This window comes from Pseudorca crassidens, chromosome 21, assembly GCF_039906515.1.
Source record: "Pseudorca crassidens isolate mPseCra1 chromosome 21, mPseCra1.hap1, whole genome shotgun sequence".
Taxonomy (NCBI): domain Eukaryota; kingdom Metazoa; phylum Chordata; class Mammalia; order Artiodactyla; family Delphinidae; genus Pseudorca; species Pseudorca crassidens.
Window position 1 is genome coordinate 28,506,784 of NC_090316.1, and position 20,018 is coordinate 28,526,801.

Consider the following 20,018-nt stretch of genomic DNA (forward strand, 5'->3'; position numbering starts at 1 on the left):
TGCGATGAAATTAATCCTCATCATTCAAGGTCTCTTTATCCTCTAAATACATAAAGTTTTCAACTTTCAACCTTCAAAAAATCTGTCCTATTATTACTCTTTTAAAAATTAAACAGCAGCAGGTTAAATTCTCAGTGTTTCGTGCTAAAATCTCTTTTAAGATGAAAGAGAAGGTAGTGAATGGGCACCTCTGTGTGCAGACTATTCAATTTTACTTTTTTCCTTATTGTGACTTGGTGGTTTTATGTGCCATGAATACTTATCTTGTGAATTTCCATTTGCCAAACAAAATTGGCACAGAGGCAGCTGAAAAACAAATCTTTAATTCATGTTAAATAATCCCAGCCATATTGGGAACGCATCAAACAAGAATTTGCCCTAAGGCAGTTATCAATGACAAACCGATTCCCCAAGCTTAGGAAGGTTTCATACTCAATTCATGTGCCACAAAACTCATTTTCTCCTACTACCTAATATTCTTAAAAGTTGTTACAGTAAAGGAAGACTACACTTATTCTTAAAGAAGACATGCAGGATAATGCTTTTCCTGCCAAATTTCATGCTCTGTATCTCCTCATTCTCTGACCTATTACGTTATCTTTAATAAATTTCTTTCTGAATTTTGGACAAACAAAGTACAAAAGCCTTTAAAGGTATTTATGGAAGACTACCAATAAAATGGTCATTTATTACCAATCTAGGTCACATCCTGCTATTGATTTCAGCAAAGACATTTCATATTAGTGATTCCAGCTGAAATTTTTATAATGGATCCAAAACAACACAGGAATCTGTGTATTTATTTACTAGCTTCAAATGGGAATTTTCGTTTTTCATCTTTGAAAAGAAAAGTAAAACAAATCTAGAGAGAAGGAAATCATTAATCATTCAGATATCTGGGACTGACATTTGATGTGTCCTGTCTCTGCCACTTTATGCCTGAATCTCACTAGGCAGATGCACTTATAGACATTTGTACGTAAACCATAAAAGGAACAATTCTTTTCATGAATAATATGTAATTTATGCATGCTGTCATTCCAAATATACTAATGCGTTACCAAAATTCCCAGTTGTTAGCAACTTTTTAAAAAGTCCAGAATCCTTTTTAACTCATGTGAATGAGAGACAGTCACAGCTTGTAAATTCAATGCTTGAAACTGTTATAAAGAAAAAAAAATCTTAGTTTGCATTTTAAAACAAGAGCTAAGTGGCCTGACTGGACTCTACAGATGTGTGTCTGCAGGCTTTTATCTCTAAGCAGCATATTAAACAATTCATTGTAAGAACTGTCTTTACTAAATAACCCTTTCTAGTTTCTTCTCTGAGGGCTATAGAAGTCTTCCTTATAAAAGGATGCTGACAGTAAATGCAAAGTGCTGTCGTAAACGTGTAGAAAGATGAACACACGTGAGTGAGAGAAAGTGTTAACGTGTGGGGATCCGGGAGAGGAGAGAGACAACATGATATTTACGTGGTTTAAGTCAATTTATAAAGAAGTAAAAAAAAAACCAAAAAGCATAAAAATGGCTTGTCAGTATAGAGTAAGGTATTCCTCTAAATGAAACCCCTGGGATGTGACTTATAATTCTTTCTGCTGTAACACGTGAAACAGGAAGTTTCTGTTCTTAAAGAATCAGTTAAAACGGCCTTGACGTGCTTGGTTAAAAGCTTGTTTCCATGGATGAAGGTTTGGCAAAGCTTTTTCAGTAACTCCTGTTCTACTTTCCAAGTCTCTGCCCATGTTTTTGCAGAGTCAAAGCAATTACTGTGATACCCACCAAGATCTATGAACGCAGGTTGTAGGTTGTTTTGATGAAGGTGGCTTTATATGCCGATGTTTGTTTATAATAATAGCTATACTGGCTTTCGTTTGCTGAAGTGTGTTAGGTGTTTTACTGATATTTTCTCAAACTTAAGACCCAGGCTGATTTCTGCAGGTGGTCCCTCCAGATGTGCCAGCTCGTCTGCCCACCCCCTCCTCTCAGGCACTGGCTCACTCCCCTTCCCCATTAGGGAAAGATGTGCCCCCAGTGCCACACCATGAGGTTGCCTGAGAGTAACACAGGCTCTGCACGTGAAGCACCTGCCGGGCAGGCCATCAGCTTCCAGCGTTTGCTGCTGCTGCTCTAACTGGTCTCAGTTCTGCAAGATATTTACCCCAGCGCCCAGAAATGGGACTATACGCAATGCTGTCACTTCACTGCTGTATCTGCGAAACTTCTTTCTGATGAGTACTCCAGGTTTTACTTAAGTCACTTACAGAATTCAACTAAAAACAATGTTCTTGAAACACCTTCAGCTTCAGTGTTGTAATAAGCATACAGCAAAAAGTACTCTATTACCTGAATTAACTGAAGTGTAGAAACCTAGGTAGGCTTAAATATGTCTGTTGGACTTTGGAATATACATGTTTAGATTTCAGTATTCATCGTTGGTAGGGAGAATTATATGTGGATTATGCTAGAGGACACAGATAAACTGTTCTGGGAGTATGCTTATTTGTGGCTAACCCAGAAAACAAATAACAGAAACATGACTCATGTTGCTATACATTGGTTTGTAAAATATTTATTTAAACTTTACATAAACAAATTTAATAAAAAAAATAAAAGACTATAAAAACTTCTGCTTAACATTTCTTGAAAAGCATTTAACCCTATTATTTGAGCACCATATTTACCTGGCACACAAGTAGGCACTTGAAGATTTACTGAACTAAATCATAAGAACAGTCTGCAATGCAGGACAAGCATGGGACTCAGAGCCAACCCAATAATCGGGTTGCCAGGAGAGGACTGTTGAGGAGACTGTGTCAATGCTTTGTCCCTTAGAATTTTATCTAGTTATTGGGAGAGTATACATTTTGAAATAAAAGTATTATGAAAATAATATGCTCAACCTTAAAAGGATGTTTTATCATTTAGAAGCTATTTCCGCATCATCATTAAATTTACCTGTATGCATGGTTTAATATGACTACTTTGATTCACAAACTGAATGAGAGAAACTAGATTAGGTCTCTGGGTGCAAATCTAGGGCGTTGTCTTAAGTGAGCTGGCTGAGGATTACCATGCTGAGCCCCTCTACTACCAAAAGCTCAAATAAAAAAATAAAATACCTGCAGCGTGTATCCAGGCTCGCACTGAAAGGACAGCACATCGTTCACCATGTAGCGGTCTCCTGTTTTGATGCTGTTGCTGGGAAGGGCTGGCTCTTGGCAAGCAGCAAGACCTACGGCTGGGGAAACGTAAAGAAAAACACTTACAAGCTATGTAAAATGAACAATATTCTTATCATTTGAATAGCGAAATAGCGTTTTCCTATTGCTCTCCTCCTATAGAAATGAACAAAAACTCTCTCTCTTGTTTGTCTACCAAGAAGACATTAACTTTCAATCAGTTTGAGCTAAATCTTAAATATTAATTAATTTCATTTCCACTGTGTAATGAAATTTCTTTAAAGAATAAAATTTGTTACTTCCACATTTAGTGTAAAACACTCCAACTCCAATGCATACACATTTTAAAAGGTCTTTAAGGAAACTGTTTCCTATTATATGCAAATCCCCATGATATGGCTCTCTTGCTTTTTGTTTTTCTAGCATACTTAGCAGTCTTTTTGAAAAATTTTAAGTGTGAATCTGGGAATTCTATCCTTCTGGAAAAACATAATATGAGAACAAATATTTTATATTCAATCTCTCTCTCTCTCTCTTTCTCATTTAAAGACAACAACAAAAAAATTCTCATGAACAGTTTGTTCTTTAGGTAAAAAGGACCAATATTTACAGACCCTAAAGCTGTAATCAGGCACTTTCCTAGATGGAATTGCCTTTAGTTAAGACACTAACAAAATTTTAAAAAATGCATCATATAATATTGGAATTCAGCTTAGAATATCAGATGAATGAATGGCCAAGGACCATTTAACATTGATACTTATTTGTATAAACCCTTATCATATGAATAATCAAAATATGTAGCTGTGGTATTTTATAGAATCAAAAATGTATTTGAAATTTTGCTAAAGATTTGGTGATTGCTAATAATCTTCCATGATTCTAGTACATCTTTTTCTCACATCCCAAGTTACTAAGCACTAATAAGTTATCCAGGGTGAGAAATGGGAGAGAAGGACTTCTTCAGAGCAGACCAGCTTAAAATCCTTCACATGCTCTTGGACTGAGACTTTGGTTCTTGTTCTTTTCATTAACATGAAGGAACTAATCAGATTAACTAACTGACTGGGACTCTGAGTAATGGGGCGGGGCTGGGGGAGGGGAAGATTGTTCTTCCAGGACATGAACGCTGGTCTATGCAGCCACACAATTGTGGGTCCCAGTGCACAATGAGGACGCATGCTGCCTGCCCTGCCCTCAGGACTGGGTCCACACCTGTGGGCACCCACTGCAGCTGGCACATCTCCTCTGCTCGTGTGCATGCTTCACTGTCCCCATCAGATTTCGAGGTCAGAGATGAAATTATTAAGAATTTCCAGATGGGCAACAGCATGCATGGGATGCCTCTGAGAGCAGGAGCTGGTGTCACTCCACATGGTGCCAACTCACGAGGCAGCCTTGGGGTCTCGACAGGCAGCGCTTGGAGAAATCAAGGGACAGGCAGTCCCTTGGAGCAAGGGACGAAGACAGTACTGTTTGCCAGTCGCTCTCCTGGCTGCATCACGTTGCTCTAATCCTCACAAGAACCTTCATGTAGACTCCGGTGTCTGACATTAAGGTCAAGGCAGAGCAAAGTGAGATGGGCAGGCCAAGGTTCCCAGGTGCAGGTGTGCAGACCCACCTGCCCACCTGGGTGAGGTAACAGTCAGTTTCCTCCACTGCCCTGCTTTTCAAAGTATGGTAAGTGTGGGAGCCTGTAAGAGATGCACACTTTGGGTATCTCAGAACTATTGGACCAGAATCTGCCTGTTAACACCATCCCTGGTGATTCTTATGCATTAAAGTTTGAGAATCACCAGTTTGCCTCACTTTACCCTGGAACCTGAGAAGATGAAACAGAGAGAAGAGTCTTTATTTCTCATCATCAGTGAGATTGTTCATTTGAGAACATGATGCTATAGAAATTACACTGGATGGGCACCACTGTATATAAACAGGATAATTTCAAGCATGAAACACATGGATTCTGTCTGGGATGAGCAGGTGTGAGGTGTAGCATAATGTTTTTATAAGCTGAAATTGATTTTCCTTAAATGTCTATACACTAAAAACTATAAAACACCATATGCATTAAGTGACGATATTTTTTATTCCTAGTACAGAATTTTAAGCCATTTGGGGTTTTTCATCGATGATAAAATTGCTAAATATGGACAAATACCATCACTTACACCTTTAACTTTTTTTATTGATATAAATCTAATTTATCTCCCTCTCCTTTATAACTTTAGAAAATAAACTGCAACTATATTTCAATTTCACCTTTTTTTCCCATCACAGATTGGCATGAACTCCTACTGTATATCATTTATTTTTTATTTGACCCTAAAAAAATACATTTAAAATACTTGTGCCATAAAATTTCAAACTACAATTTAGAATTCTAAAAAGATAAAGATACTTTATGATTTTGAAACACATGATAAACATGCATTTTTTTGTCCAATATTTAGAGCAGGATAAGCAGGACCTTTGTAAATATAGTTAAAATAAGTTCGAACATTTTGTTTTTCAACTTATCACTGTCCTCATTTCAACTGGCATTGTGTATGGTTTTCAAACTTCAGAATTCAAAACAAATATGTTGTTCTAGCTGGACAGCTTAAAACAATAATGAATATAATAATCAAAGAAAGAGGAAAGCAGACCAAATGGAGAGATCAATAGAGTTGGATTATTTGGCAGCTGCAAAGAGGTCGAAGGACAGATATGTAGAAACATGAGCATTAGGTACATGACAGGTCATCGTAAACACTATAGGGAATATATCGGCTACTCCTTCATTTTGAAACGAAAAAATTTGTCGAGTATATTGTTCATTGTAACCAATTAAAGAACCAGTCCTTTGCATAAGCACACCCTAAGACAGAAGTGTTGTTCACAATCTCTGTAAACCCATAATCCAAAAATTGTATTAAAGGTCAGACAATGTGCTGGAAAACAGGTGAAGAAAGAAATCACAACTTCACATAGGGAGACCTGATGGGAGGATGACAATAGATGAAGTAAATGTCAAATGTCATCATCACATAGATCTAAACCTACATGTGTCATCCTGTACACTCAGACTTCTATACAACATTGTTCAATGTCCATACATCTTCCTGACATCAAAGAGTAGCTGTAAAGAAAGCCCCTTTAATTAAGAAAAAGTATCCAAAGAAAAGAAACTTTTTTATTCATTGTCTAAGAAGTTTAGTGTATATGGAGCTAAAAATATTTTCTCTTACCTGTCAACTGTTGGCTGATTCAGTTCACATAAAAAATGCTATTCTATTCCTTCGATTTAATAGATCATAAGGTCTCATTAAAGCATAGGGATTGTGTGTCCAGTGTCAAGAGAAGCAATCTCATGAATTTGGGGGGCAGTAGAATTTTTAAATGTGATTGAAGTTATTATTAGTTTAAAACAGATTGTTATAACTTTAAGATGTTTCATGTAATTGCAGTTGTAACCACAATGAAAACATTTATTTAATACAAAGAGAAGTTATGTCACTACAAAAAAATCAATGAGACAAAAAAAAATGGAGTAAGAGGAAAATAGAGACAAAAATGCTAAAAGACATACAGAAAACAAAGACACAGATTGGCAGAATGGATTAAAAAAAAGTTCCAGGCATTTGCTATCTACCATTTACTCATTTTAGATCTAAGTACACACATAGTCTAAAAGTGAAAGGATCGAAAAAGATATTTCATGCAAAAAGGAACCTAAAGACATCAGGGATGGCCATACTTAGAATAGATGTTAAAACAAAAATTGTCACAAGAGACAAAGAAGGACATTATATATATAATAATAAAAGGGTCAATTCACCAAGGAGATATAACAATAATAAATATATATGCACCTGACACTGGAACTGCCAAATAAGTGAAGCAAACACTGACAGACCTGAAGGGAGAAATAGACACAAACACAAGAACAGTATGAACCTTCAATATTCCACTTTCAGTTACGGATAGAACAGCCAGATAGAAGATAAGGGACAGAAGACTTGAACAACACTAAAGCCCATTTAGACCTAAGAGATATATACAGAATACTCCACCCAAAAAAGCAGAACACATATTCTTCTCTGGTGTACATGGAACATTCTCCAAGATAGGCCACATGTTAGGCCACAAAACACGTCTAAACAAATTTTAAAAAACTGAAATCACACAGAGTATTTTCATCAATCACTTTAAAATGAAACAAGAAATCAATAGCAGAGGGAAAAAAGGAAAATCCACAAGTAGATGGAAATTAAAGAACTCAATTTTAAACTCAACCAACAGGTCAAGGAACAAATCACAAGAGAATTTAGCAAATATCTGGAGACATGAAAACAAAAACGCAACATATAAAAACTTACAGGATGCAGTAAAAGCAGTACTAAAAGGGAAGTTTATAGCTGTTAATGCTTACATTATAGAAGAAAAATGATCTCAAATAAACAACCTAACTTTATACCTCAAGGAACTAGAAAAAGAACAAACTAAACCAAAAGTTAGCATAAGGAAGAAAATAATAAAGATTAGAGGAGAAGTCAATAAAATAGAGACTATGAAACAATGGAAAACATCAACAAGACCACAACTATTTTTTTTAAATATCAACAAAATCAACAAACCCTTAGATAGACTGAGAAAAAAGTTTTAAAAGATTCAAATAATTAAATTTAGAAATTAAAGGCATTTTAAAAAACTATGAACACTTATACACCAATGAGATGGATAACCTAGAAGAAATAGATAAATCCCAAGAAATATACAACCTACCAAGTATCATGAAGAAATAACAATTCCGAACAGACCTATCATTAGTAAGGATGCCCAAACCCATTGGCCTTCTTACTTCGTCCTTGTCCACACTCTGCATCCATCAGCAGACCTGTCAGTTCTACCTACCATGTGCATCTCACATCCTCGTTTCTCCTGCATTCCACCTCCTCTAAGCCACAGAACTGAGCTTCCTCTGAGCCTGTTGACAACTGCAACATCTGTTTATCTGATGAGGATACCCCTTCTCTTGTCACTGTCCAAGTGGGTCTCTACTCAACAACCTAATTGATCTGGTTGAAGGATAAATCAGATGACGTTACTTCCCTGATGGAAACTGTTCAATGTCTTCCAACTGTTCTCAGGATAAAATCCTGGGCTACAAGGTGGGGAACATTCTCTCTCTGGCTCACTCTTTCAATTTTGCTTCCTGCCTCTCTTCTGACTGTCCACAAGGTTCCCTCTAGTCTAGACATTTTTTTTTTTGGCTTCATGAGTACAATAGGTGCCTTTCTACCTGGGGTACCCCTTGATAGTTTCCTTTGACTACAATGCATTTCCCTTAAGTCTTTTTGTGGTTGAATAATGTCCATTGTTTCATCCTTCCTTCAATAAATATTGTCAATGAAAAACAGAGCTCCACAGTTACTTTGCACCTCAGAATACTGCTTATTTGCTTCAAGGTGCTTAAAACAATCTATAACCATCATGGTGTTTCCTTATATATTATGTCCCCACCACTAGAATATAAATTCTGCATAAGCAGAGACCATGTATGGTTGTCTTATGATGATTCTGTCTATGGAGGCTAGAGGCTAGAGTAGGCATATAACAGATGCTCCAATAAATGGGGATGAATGCAGCGACATCCACAATTTAGTTTCGGGGGACAGGGATGAGGGGGCAATCATCACCAAGAGGAGATGAGTCTCAAATGAGTTACAAGGGTGGATGCACCAGGTGACAACTGATAATTTGAAACCGAACTCCTTTTCATGTGGGCAACTCTCTGAGTAATGGGCAGAGTGAGTAGCAGCAGAATTTCTTTAATGATTGACGATCCTCTCAAGCAGCAACCAGAGACTAGCTGATAAATACAGAGTTAATGTTGGGACCCACCTCTTAAATCAGTGGCAGGGACAGTAGGTGATGGTCCGAAGAGTTTAGGATTAAGCGTCAGTTCTGTACACTCCACCCTTCCCAGTCCCAAATCCATTAATGCCTGAAATTCCAAAGACTATCAAAGGACAACAGGAAAACTGTACTCCAATCCCTTTATTTTAGAAGACAGTCAGCTAAAGAACCCAGGGATTAAGTAGTTTATATTGCACCTTTCACTTAAATTTAATACTTGTTAAAATGCCAAAACATCACTGTTAGGAGAAAAGTTTTAATCAGTTACCGGTTTTTTGTGTGTATTACATTCAACCCCAAATAAATCTGGGGTTCTCTTGTTACCCACCAAACAAAGTTCTGTTACTACTGAATGCCCAGAACAGTCTTGTAAGACAGACTTCACATTACTAGAAGGGTCTCTGGAACATTCTGTGATGTTAGGTAGAAGTCAAGATATACAAGACTTTAAACTCTTCCATGGTCCTTGGTGCAATCAGAACTTGGTATGAAATGAGGAAGACATGAATTACCAATTGATGTTAATGAAAGCAATTTTAATAGGAGGTAGGAGTTGAAAGGGTCTCGGGAGATTCTTTGAAATAAAAGCACTTAGATAAATTTTACGGATCAACAAATGATTGATAATAGAGTTAAATACATGAAGATAACTTTATTACACCCCTGAATGGACACGGTTTACAGGATGCCCACTCTGGTGGAGGTACAGCGCTGTCTTCCGTGTATGCACAAGGTAAAATCTCCATAAATGCACCCAGGGGTATATGAGGTGTTATCTTATCCAACCTTTCACTTCCTGTGAGTTTTACTCATGCCCGCCATTCAAGTTGAGAAACCTTATTAGTATTATTAATATAGTATTAAAGTGTCATTAAAACATGCATTAATAATTTGCATGCATTTATAAGGATTACTGTAATTGTAGAAGGCTATTTCGAGCTGTCAGTATTCAACTATGATAACATCTCACTAAAAATGTGTAGTACTTTTCATTTCAAAAACTTAAGGCATTTTCCAGAATTTTAATCCTCATTACGTACTTCCTTCTGAGTGCCTGTTTTGAAATGAGTCCACAAAGGAAATGAAATGTAGTACTTATTTGATCACTGAAAACAAACAGAATGCAAGTATTTTAAAAGCACATACATAATAAACATAGCTTTATAGTGATAATATTCTGTTGACCATCAGCTCAGACCCCTGCAGGAATTAATGCAGTTCACTATACTATGTTCTCACCATTATATCAAAAACTGACACGTGATTGTCATATAAGGTTCACTTCTGAATTTTCTAGAAAACCTTTTTTGAATACAACTTCAATTTTAAATTATAAGTACTTTTTAGAATACAGACAAGCAAGGAACTTATCTCTTTTAATTACTGCATTTTCTTTTTTCTAAAGATAATTAAATAAATTCTATTTCCTTTTTTCGCTTTTATTGCCAGAAATTTAAAGCTAAATTTACTGCTTAACAATACCAATTATTTTAATATAGGGGGCTAGGATATTTATATCTTTCTCTTTAGTTGCCTTTTAAATTTTTCTTTATTTTAATAATTTCTTTGTTGTATACTTATTTTTAAGTTGCACCAAATACTTGAAGAACGGACAGGTTATCTTTTTTCCTAATCTATTTCTTATTCACCTGAGTATTTATCATTTGAGTGAGATCTTATAAAATTCATGCTATATAATGCTATATAATATTATTTTTCATTATATACATAACTACAAATTAAATACATATGAGAAGGACTTAATCATGTATAATAAGTTTTGTACTTGAAATACTACTACTATATTACAGTCAGCTCTAGGTCAAATAATATTTGAGAAAAAATTTAAGTCTGATAATAGTAGAATACTTTATATTTATTTTATAATAATCATTTTAACTAACGACAATTAATACACTGAACTTGCAAGCATGCTAAAATGTGAAAAAAATCTCCATTTGACCCTACCTTGTAAAGGATAAGCATTCATTTCAAACAATGAAAGAGTTACTATATTTACTTTTCTCTGAAATTTTTGTTTTTTCATAATAACTACAAATCACTAATTCAAACTCCTCTTTTTCAGAATAAATATATTGTAAATGTGTTACTGCAATATTATTGTCTTTTTATAAAAAAAAAAAATTATTGTCTCTTTCTCTCTCTTACATGAGGCTGTCATGGCCATAGCTTACATGTTCCAGGCTCTGACCCATCTGTATAATGTTCTGTACCAAAGGGTCAGAGTATTAGACATGGGAGAATGGCTTCCACATCAGACCATGTCCTCTGCTGAGCTACTGTTTAGAGTAGAAAGCTAACTTTCTGCTTTGTAGGACATCTAAAATTCACACTGCACAGTAGCTTCTCTATTTCACTTGCCTTCCAGGGGTCAAATGTCATATCTCATAGACTCGAGAAATATTTTGTTAACTCCAATGGGTTTCCCAGTGGTGAGTGTGAGAGGAAAAAGGTCCCGAAAAAGACAGTGAAATAAAAAAAACTTTCATATATAGAATTACGTTGGTGCTGTTTGGACTCAGTGCCATATATCAGCATTAAATAGGCTTGAATAATTGCAGAAGCCTTTCACTTGAGGTCAAACACACTCATTGGGTTTATGACATTAATCTGGCATAGATGCCATTCGATTAGGTCTTACATGGTTCCCTGCAGACCCAGAAATTAAGTATCTTCCAACACAGCAAGACAGAACTATGTGTAAGCTCAGGCACAGTACCAGTCTAATTTAATAAAGAAGGTTTTAGTCATGTAAAGTGTGACTATTAAACAAGCACTGCTGTGTGTAAAAATCAAGATAAGTAGTTTCTATTTCAAGCAACCTCTAAAGGAAGATTGTCTCAACTAGATGGGTTTATTCTGCTAATAATGTATTTGTAATGTAAATATATATTACATTTAATTCTATATAATTTATCTGTAAATATCTCTGAATTTGTTCACAGTTATGAAGAAACCTATGTCACTACTTTAAAGTTACGTGTACTAGATAGATAGATACTAGCTATAGACAGTTGGATAGATAATTTTGTTTAAAAACTGGACATTCAAGAAAAGTTTCTCTATGGTTAATCTAAATAAATAATTTTAGTATTCATCTAGCCTTGAACTAGAGCAATTTTAAAACCCATATAGAGACTTCCACTTCTACTTGGGATATAGAAATCTGTAAAATACAACCTCACTCCCACTTTAACAATGAGAAAAATCTGAACTATAAAATCATAACCTTTCTTGAACTCATCAGGGAGCTGAGGTTTCAGGTACCCAGGTGACATCAGTTCCAAAGGATTAGTGCCTTCAAGGAGAGGGAGGACACACAAACTGTCACTGTGGCAGATCACAGGAGAGAAAGGACCAACTCACACATAGGCAATGACACATCAGCTAATGTTTTAGCAAGTGGCCAGTACCTGAGCATGGGTCTCCAGTAGCTCAGGGCCCCAGACAGAAGGGAGTCTGTCCTTCCTTCCACATGCCTCCATTGACTAATTAAGAGAGATACTGGGGACATGGTAGGAGCCTGGAGTGAGCCTCTTCCTTACCACCACCAAATATCAATGTTTCTGTGGAGAGGGGCATGACACCCGACGCACTTCCCGAACCCTTTCACTTTTAGGAAACTAAAGTGTAAAGCCACTGGGAGAGGAGCAGCAAAACCTGTTCCCTCCAGGGCACAGGGAAAGGGGCACTGCAGCTTGGAGAAAGGTGTACGGAAAAAGAAAGTCTACATGTGGGGTGTGGCAGGAAAGCCAGTATGAGCTTAAGACGCTACATCAGCACCAAGACCATGGTCTTCTAGCCCTAGGGGACACTCAGCAAACGCTCCTCAAAGGCCAACCACAGGTAGACCCTGACGACCTTGGGAGGGGGTCAAGAATGCTGAGAACACCCCACCCCACTCTGTGCAGACTCTCAAGGTTTGACTTAGGCTGGAAGAGAATCACAGAGCAACTCTGACTCCAGTGTAAGCTTAACACCAAGCGACAAGCAACAGCGTCTACTACTGGGGGAGATGCCACCTCTTTTGAAAAGGTGTTTAGGGAGGACTGACAGCTCAGAGTGGAGTAACGATGCTGAGAAAAAGCCCCCAATTAGGCACTTGGCAGTGCCAGCTCACCACTGAGGAATTTGATGCTCTGAAAGTAACCATAGCGACAACAGAACTCAAATCCAGTGTAACTCCTGACTCAACAGGCTAACAAAAGTGGTGCCCATTCCCAGGCACAAATATTAACCACAATCTCTATGGTTCTACTCGTGGTGTCCACCTTTAATAAAATATTCAAGAAATAACAACCCTTTGCCTAGAGATGACGTAAGTAACCAGACTCTGCATACTCATATAGTGGAAATATAAGACAGGGATATTAAATATAAAAAATATGTTAAAAGATCTAGTGGAAAAGATAGCATGCATGAAGAGATGGAGTAATTATTGATGAGAGACAATAATTATAAGAAAGAAGTGGAGGGCTTCTCTGGTGGTGCAGTGGTTGAGAGTCCGCCTGCCGATGCAGGGGACACGGGTTCGTGCCCCGGTCCGGGAGGATCCCCCATGCCGCGGAGCGGCTGGGCCCGTGAGCCATGGCCGCTGAGCCTGCACGTCCGGAGCCTGTGCTCCGCAACGGGAGAGGCCACAACAGTGAGAGGCCCGCATACCGCAAAAAGAAAACAAAAACAAAAAGAAAGAAAGAAGTGGAAATTCAAGGGGCAAAACACAATATCAGAGATGAAGAATTATTTCAATAGACTCATTAGCAGACTTAACACAGCTGAGGACAGATTCAGAGAATCAAAGGTTAACAGCAACTACATAAACTGGAACACAAAGAGAAAGTGTGAACAAAACAGAACTGAGGAACAAGAACTGTGATACAATATCAACAGGCCTAACACACATGTAATTAGAGTTCCAAAAGAAACAGGAAAAGAGAATTGGGGAAAAGAAATATTTGTAATGATAATGGTCAACAATTTTTCATAAATAATAAAAGACATCAAACCTTAGATCCAAGAATATAAGTTTACCCTGAACAGGATGAATATCAAGCGCATGCGCGTGCGCGCACACACACACACACACACACACACAAATCCATCTAGACATACTATAGTCTACCTGATGAAAATAAAGAAAAATTCTTAAAGGAAGCCAGAGAACAGGGACAAATGCATAGCCATTAAGAAATACAGCTTACTTTTCATCACAAACTATGAAATAAGAAGACAATGAAGTGGCATTTTTAACATACTGAAAAGAACTTTCAACCCAGATTTCTACACCCAGCCGAAATATCTTTCAAAAATGACGGTAAAATGATGACTTTCAGAAAAACAAAATCTGGGAGAATTCTTTGTCTGCAGACCTGCACTAGAAGAAGAGTCAAAAGGAGTTCTTCAGACAGAAAAATTTTAGACAGAAACTTGGATTCACCCAAAGAAATAAAGAGCTCCAAAGATGCTAAAAACAGGTAAATATAAAATATTTAGTTTTCTTATTTTTATCCACTCTGAAAGATCAATATCTAAAGCAAAAACAGTAAAAATGTTTTGTGGGCTTTATAACATGTAAAAATAATATGTAAGACAATATTAACATAAAGGATGGAAAGAGGAAATTAGAAGTATATGCTTGTAAGTTTCAGTACCTATTAAGTGACATAATATTATTTGCAGGTAAGCTGTGTTATATTAAAGATGCATATTTTAAACTTGTCTAGGGAGACCATTAACATTTTTAAGAGTTTATCTAATAAGTCCATAGTGGAGATAAATTGGAGCAATAAAAAGACTCAGTTAAACCAAAAGCTGTCAGGAAAAGAGGGAAAAAATCAACAAGATACAAACAGGATCAGTACAAACACTCCAACAGGGCTCATGTGTTTACTCTTATTTGTCCTCCTCCCACCAAATTCCACTGAAATAAACTTGTTTATAAATATTTACATATACAATTGGCCTCTGTAACCATGGGTTCTGAATCTGTTGATTCAACCAACCATGGTTCAAAAATTTTTGAAAAAACACATTCCAGAAAGTTCCAAAAAGCAAAACTTGAATTTGACACAGGTTGGCAACAATTTACATAGTATTTCCTTTCTATTTACAATTATTTATGTAGCATTTTCATCATATTAGTTATTATAAGTAATCCAGAGATGATTTAAAGTATATGAGAGAATGTGCATAGGTTAGGTGTAAATGCGACAGCATTTCATTTAAGGGACCAGAGAACCTGTGGATTCTGGTATCCATGAGGGGAGACGGTGGCGGCGGGGGGGGCTCCTGGAGCCAATGCCCCACGGATACTGAGGCAAGACTGTATATATTGCTTCATGTTGAATCCAAGAACAGTTACTGCCATATTGTTCCCCAGGAGCAGGTTCCATGCTATACACCTCAAGGTCAGATTTTGTATTTTCCAATATAAACCAACATCATCATTGTTCCCATATCTATAATTTAAAGTTCCCAGAAATTTAAAGTTTTCGTTTGGTTCTTTTTCTTCAGCTCGGAGCTCAGAGCAAGCGTGAAGCTTGTATCCTTCTGCTGCCTAACTCAAATTTCCAGTCAAGTCAAATAATATAAAAGCTGGCTAGATGGCTACAGGCTTGTATGAAGCATTCAAAGATGCTGGTCTTTTGACCTTTTAGCTGGATCGTATAAGATCACAGAGAATTTAGATCACACATACCACACCGGACCTCCTGGGAATCACTTTCGCTATCATTAATATTTTACAACTCATCCCTTCAGATAAAGTGTTTGTTTTTTGTTTGAGAAGTTCCTATCAGGGCTCGTTTGGAATTATGGACCGTTACAATTAACAGGGCCTAGGCTTCACCTCCATATGCGAAAACTCAGACTCCTCAGATGGAAGGAGGCGTGGACTTGCCATACAGCGCAGGTTTTAGGGCCAGAGCTGGATCTAGAACTGGATCTCCAAGACTGACTCCCAAGCTTCTTTATTTTCCACATGCCATTCAGCTACTAGTGACAGGTGGTGTCACCACCTGTAAAGAAGGGCAGTCTGTGTGCTCTTTCTGATCGGACAGTTGGGATATTTGGACAGGTGCTCAGTAAGCTGCATTTGTGATGAAACACATCTATGTCTACCTGTGTTCATCCTGTAAGTCGTTAGCAGTCTGACTCTGACCTGGGCAGGCTGAACACATGCTAGGTTCTGTTCCTTCTCCTTTAAAAACTGAGCATACCTCAAAAATGGTGTTTTTTGAGGACAAATGAGTAAGCACCCGTAACACATTTAGGGCAGGACCAGGCATAAACATGTGCTTGTTGTTGTTTTTACTATTATTACCTGGATATATATTGTAGCAAAAAGTCTGAATTTAGAGACATGTGGACTGGCAATACACATTTTAAGCTTGATGCAAAAATATGTTAACAGATTAAGAATATTAGATAATCTTTTGAAAACTTACTTCAACAGTCCTCCTGCTGTTCAGTGTTCACCTTAATAAGATTAATTCTACCAACATTTTTTATAGTCCAAATTTTAAACGGACACAAAGAATTAGAACAGAGAAATGACTGCCTCTAAGTACATGGAAGGTAATGCCATGACCCTCAGAATGCTGTCAGCGTCCGAAAACAACCACTCAGAAAAGAAAATCACGAATGAAAACGTAGCATTCCGTGTGGCCAAGTAAAAAATAAATACATTAAGTAATGAAACAAGGCCTTAAGATTCTTGAACAAGATTAATTTCAGTAAGAAATATGTTCGTCTCTCTTTTAATGAATTTTATCAGCTGAGAATAAAGTGAAATGTAGGTAATTACTACATTGTTGGAGCTGAAGTCTGTGTGAGTACACAGATAATTGTACACAGTAATTGTAGACTAATTATTTTACTAGCACCTCTTTCTATAAGGAGTGAGTGAAGAGCCAGAAGCCACAAGATAACTTTGAGAGGAAGAAATAAGCACATTCATCAATGCTAACACTGCTAAAAATATTAGTGAATTTATTAACACGATCATAAATAAGGTTTATAGTTTCGTATCTACAGATGTTCACAAAATGTATCAAAGTAGCAGATTTTTCCAGACATATCCTACATAAACAGCATCCATAGTATCATTTTACGCTGTCACTAAAGTAGTCCTATTCAAATAAATTGGAATAAACTTGCATACAAATGCCTGTAATAAGTAGGGAAATTTAACTGGAATGCGAAACAGCCCTGTGGTTTGTGTCTGGTTCAGAATATCTATCATCAGCTGGAAACCTGGCCTTTCCAAAACATGCATGCATTTACATCCCAGCAAACTGTTTATTTCAATTCAAAGGATCACTTATTAAAGCTTATCCATGTATTTGCTTATTTGCAACTGCTTATTAAAGGAGATGAATATCAACATTAAGCATTTTTAGTGCTTGAAAACATGTCCTAAAATAAACTTTACTCTCATTGGAAATTCTTATTTCACTTTTACAAGGTTTACCTGCATAATCAAACGCCAAAGAAGATTTGTGAATTTGACCTTTGTCATCCCATTTATCAGACTATTAACTCAGTCTCACATCCATTTTTAAAAGGTTAGCATCTACTTTGCATTACCTTCTTCCAATTAAAATGAATAATACACCAAGGCAGGCACTAAAGTGGCAGCTCTTTGCTAGTCTGATTCTACCAGCCTCTAAGACTAGAAATAGAAAAGGGCTTATGACCATAATCTATTTGGAAATTATGACTTTCTACATTTTTGGAAACTTACATGAATATTTGCTATCACTCACAAGAAAACTAGTAATATTACAAATGGTTATTTTGTACTTTTTTTTAACACAACCAACCTGAAAGCATAGTCGATGTTTTATCTAATTATTCCAGATGCTAAATTCTTCATTTCCCTATTGTCTTTCATAATATAATTATAATATATAATATAATAAAAATATAGTTCAATATAAGAATATATTATAATTATATATATTATATTATAAATATATTATATATTATAAATTATAATATAAATTATATTATAAATTTCTATATTATAAATATTATAATTGTCACAAAATTATATAACATAATAATAACATAGTTCATAGAGATCGGTTTTGTAACACCCAAGTTCGTGGAACTTCCAAACATAGCTTTAGAATAAAATTTCACTGTGTAATAAGGGCAGGGATCTATTTTCCCTTTAAGAAAATTACTCAATATCCCAGTGAAAGCCAGATGCAGAAACAGGTGACCTTACTTTTGTATTCCAGGTGGAAGCCAGCAGCTGCCACGCTGATATCCGACTGGAAATGCAGGTAGAGCTGATTGGATGTGCTGTTGAGCAGTGCTGGCACGGTGGTACCTGTGAGAAGTGATGCAGGTTGAGCTTTAACATCAGTGATGTGTTCACTCTTCGCATTATAAAATCAGTAAGAATATCATACTAAGTGATATATGTTAGAGAAAGACAAATGTTATAGGATATCACTTATATGTGAAATCTAAAATATAATACAAATGAATCTATTTACAAAACAGAAATAGACTCACAGGCATAGAAAACAAACTCATGGTTACCTAAGGGGAGAGGGAGGGAGGGAGGGAGGGAGGGATAAATTAAGAGTTTGGGATTAGTAGATGCACACCGCTGTATATAAAATAGATAAACACAAGGATTTACTGTAGAGCACAGGGAGTATATTCATTAACTTGTAATAACTTATAATTTTCAGATTATAATGAAAAATCATCTGAAAATATATACATATTTAACAGAATCACTTTGCTGCACACCTGAAACTAACACAATGTTGTAAGTCAACTATACTTCAAAAAAAGTCACTGAGGATATTTGTTTAGGTTTACAGATCCCTTTAACTTGTCTGATCGCCACATATTTAACCCAAGTATTGGCTTTGATGGTTATACTTTTAGCCACTCTCTTCTTCCAGGTCAAGTAAGAAATTCCACATTTTCTCTGCCCTCCTCAGGCAGATGTGACATCTCTTTATCATATCAGTGAAAACACACAAATTTTTATGCTTCACCATTCACTTGACTCTTCACATTGTTTTCTTTTATCAACATAACCATTTGCTTTTTTTTTTTTTACTTGTCACGAACAAAGAGGGGACAAAGTCTCAACACGCAAGTCATATGGAGGTTGGGGAAGCAGTTAGACTGTAGATCTGATGCAATATATTATCCAGAAGAGGTTGCTTTTGACTATATATTCTCTTCTCTATCCCTGTGTAACTCGTACTGAATAATCTTCTTTCTGAGATCTGCAAATGATTTCAATGAAACACACATGGAAAGGAAAATACAGGTTTATTTTACATAATGCCTCGTTTAATTAAAATGTTCTAACCTACCTGATAGCAGCTGACAAATCAGGAGATTTAGTGATGCTGAGGACCAGGGTGACAAAAAAGCCAGGGTACCCAAGGTGCCGAGGAAAAGCATGTGTTCATCAGCCAGAAGTGTAAAACATGTGGGCGGAATGTATTGTAATATGGGAAAACAATAGCTAGCTTAAATCCCTTTTTACCAAAAGGGTACATGCTTGATATTCTACTGTATTCAAATCATTCTCTGAATAAGTACACACTTCCTATATGTGAAGGAAATACCCATCACGTAAAACTCATCATGGTGCAGGCAAATTACTAGATGAAGATGATGCTAATGTATAAAGAAAGAAATAAAACTTTAAATAACAAAACAAGGAAATAAACTGATAATTATCCAAGACAGATGAAGAATGTTGCAAGGTTAATATCCTTTGTCACCCTTCACTCTCTGCTTAAATGATTCTAAGATCCTCCGACAGCTGTAATTAAACCAATGACTCCAGGTAAGGACTCCAGCCATCCGTCCCATCACTTGGCTGTCAAAGGCTCTTGGAAGATGATGTGAACACAACTCAACTCATAATCAT

The 20,018-nt window shown here is 36.5% G+C and overlaps 1 protein-coding gene across 2 annotated transcripts in view; it reads right to left on the reverse strand.

Annotated features, from left to right (window-relative positions):
* The window catches only part of CSMD1 (CUB and Sushi multiple domains 1), a 1,750,344-nt gene that overhangs the window by 154,832 nt on the left and 1,575,494 nt on the right, over window positions 1-20,018 (reverse strand). For both annotated transcript variants that reach the window (XM_067722119.1, XM_067722118.1), the window contains exons 37-38: window positions 18,336-18,440; window positions 3,122-3,240 (exon numbers count right to left, since the gene is read on the reverse strand). In XM_067722119.1, coding sequence (XP_067578220.1) covers window positions 3,122-3,240; window positions 18,336-18,440 — 224 coding nt within the window. The remainder of the gene's footprint in view (window positions 1-3,121; window positions 3,241-18,335; window positions 18,441-20,018) is intronic.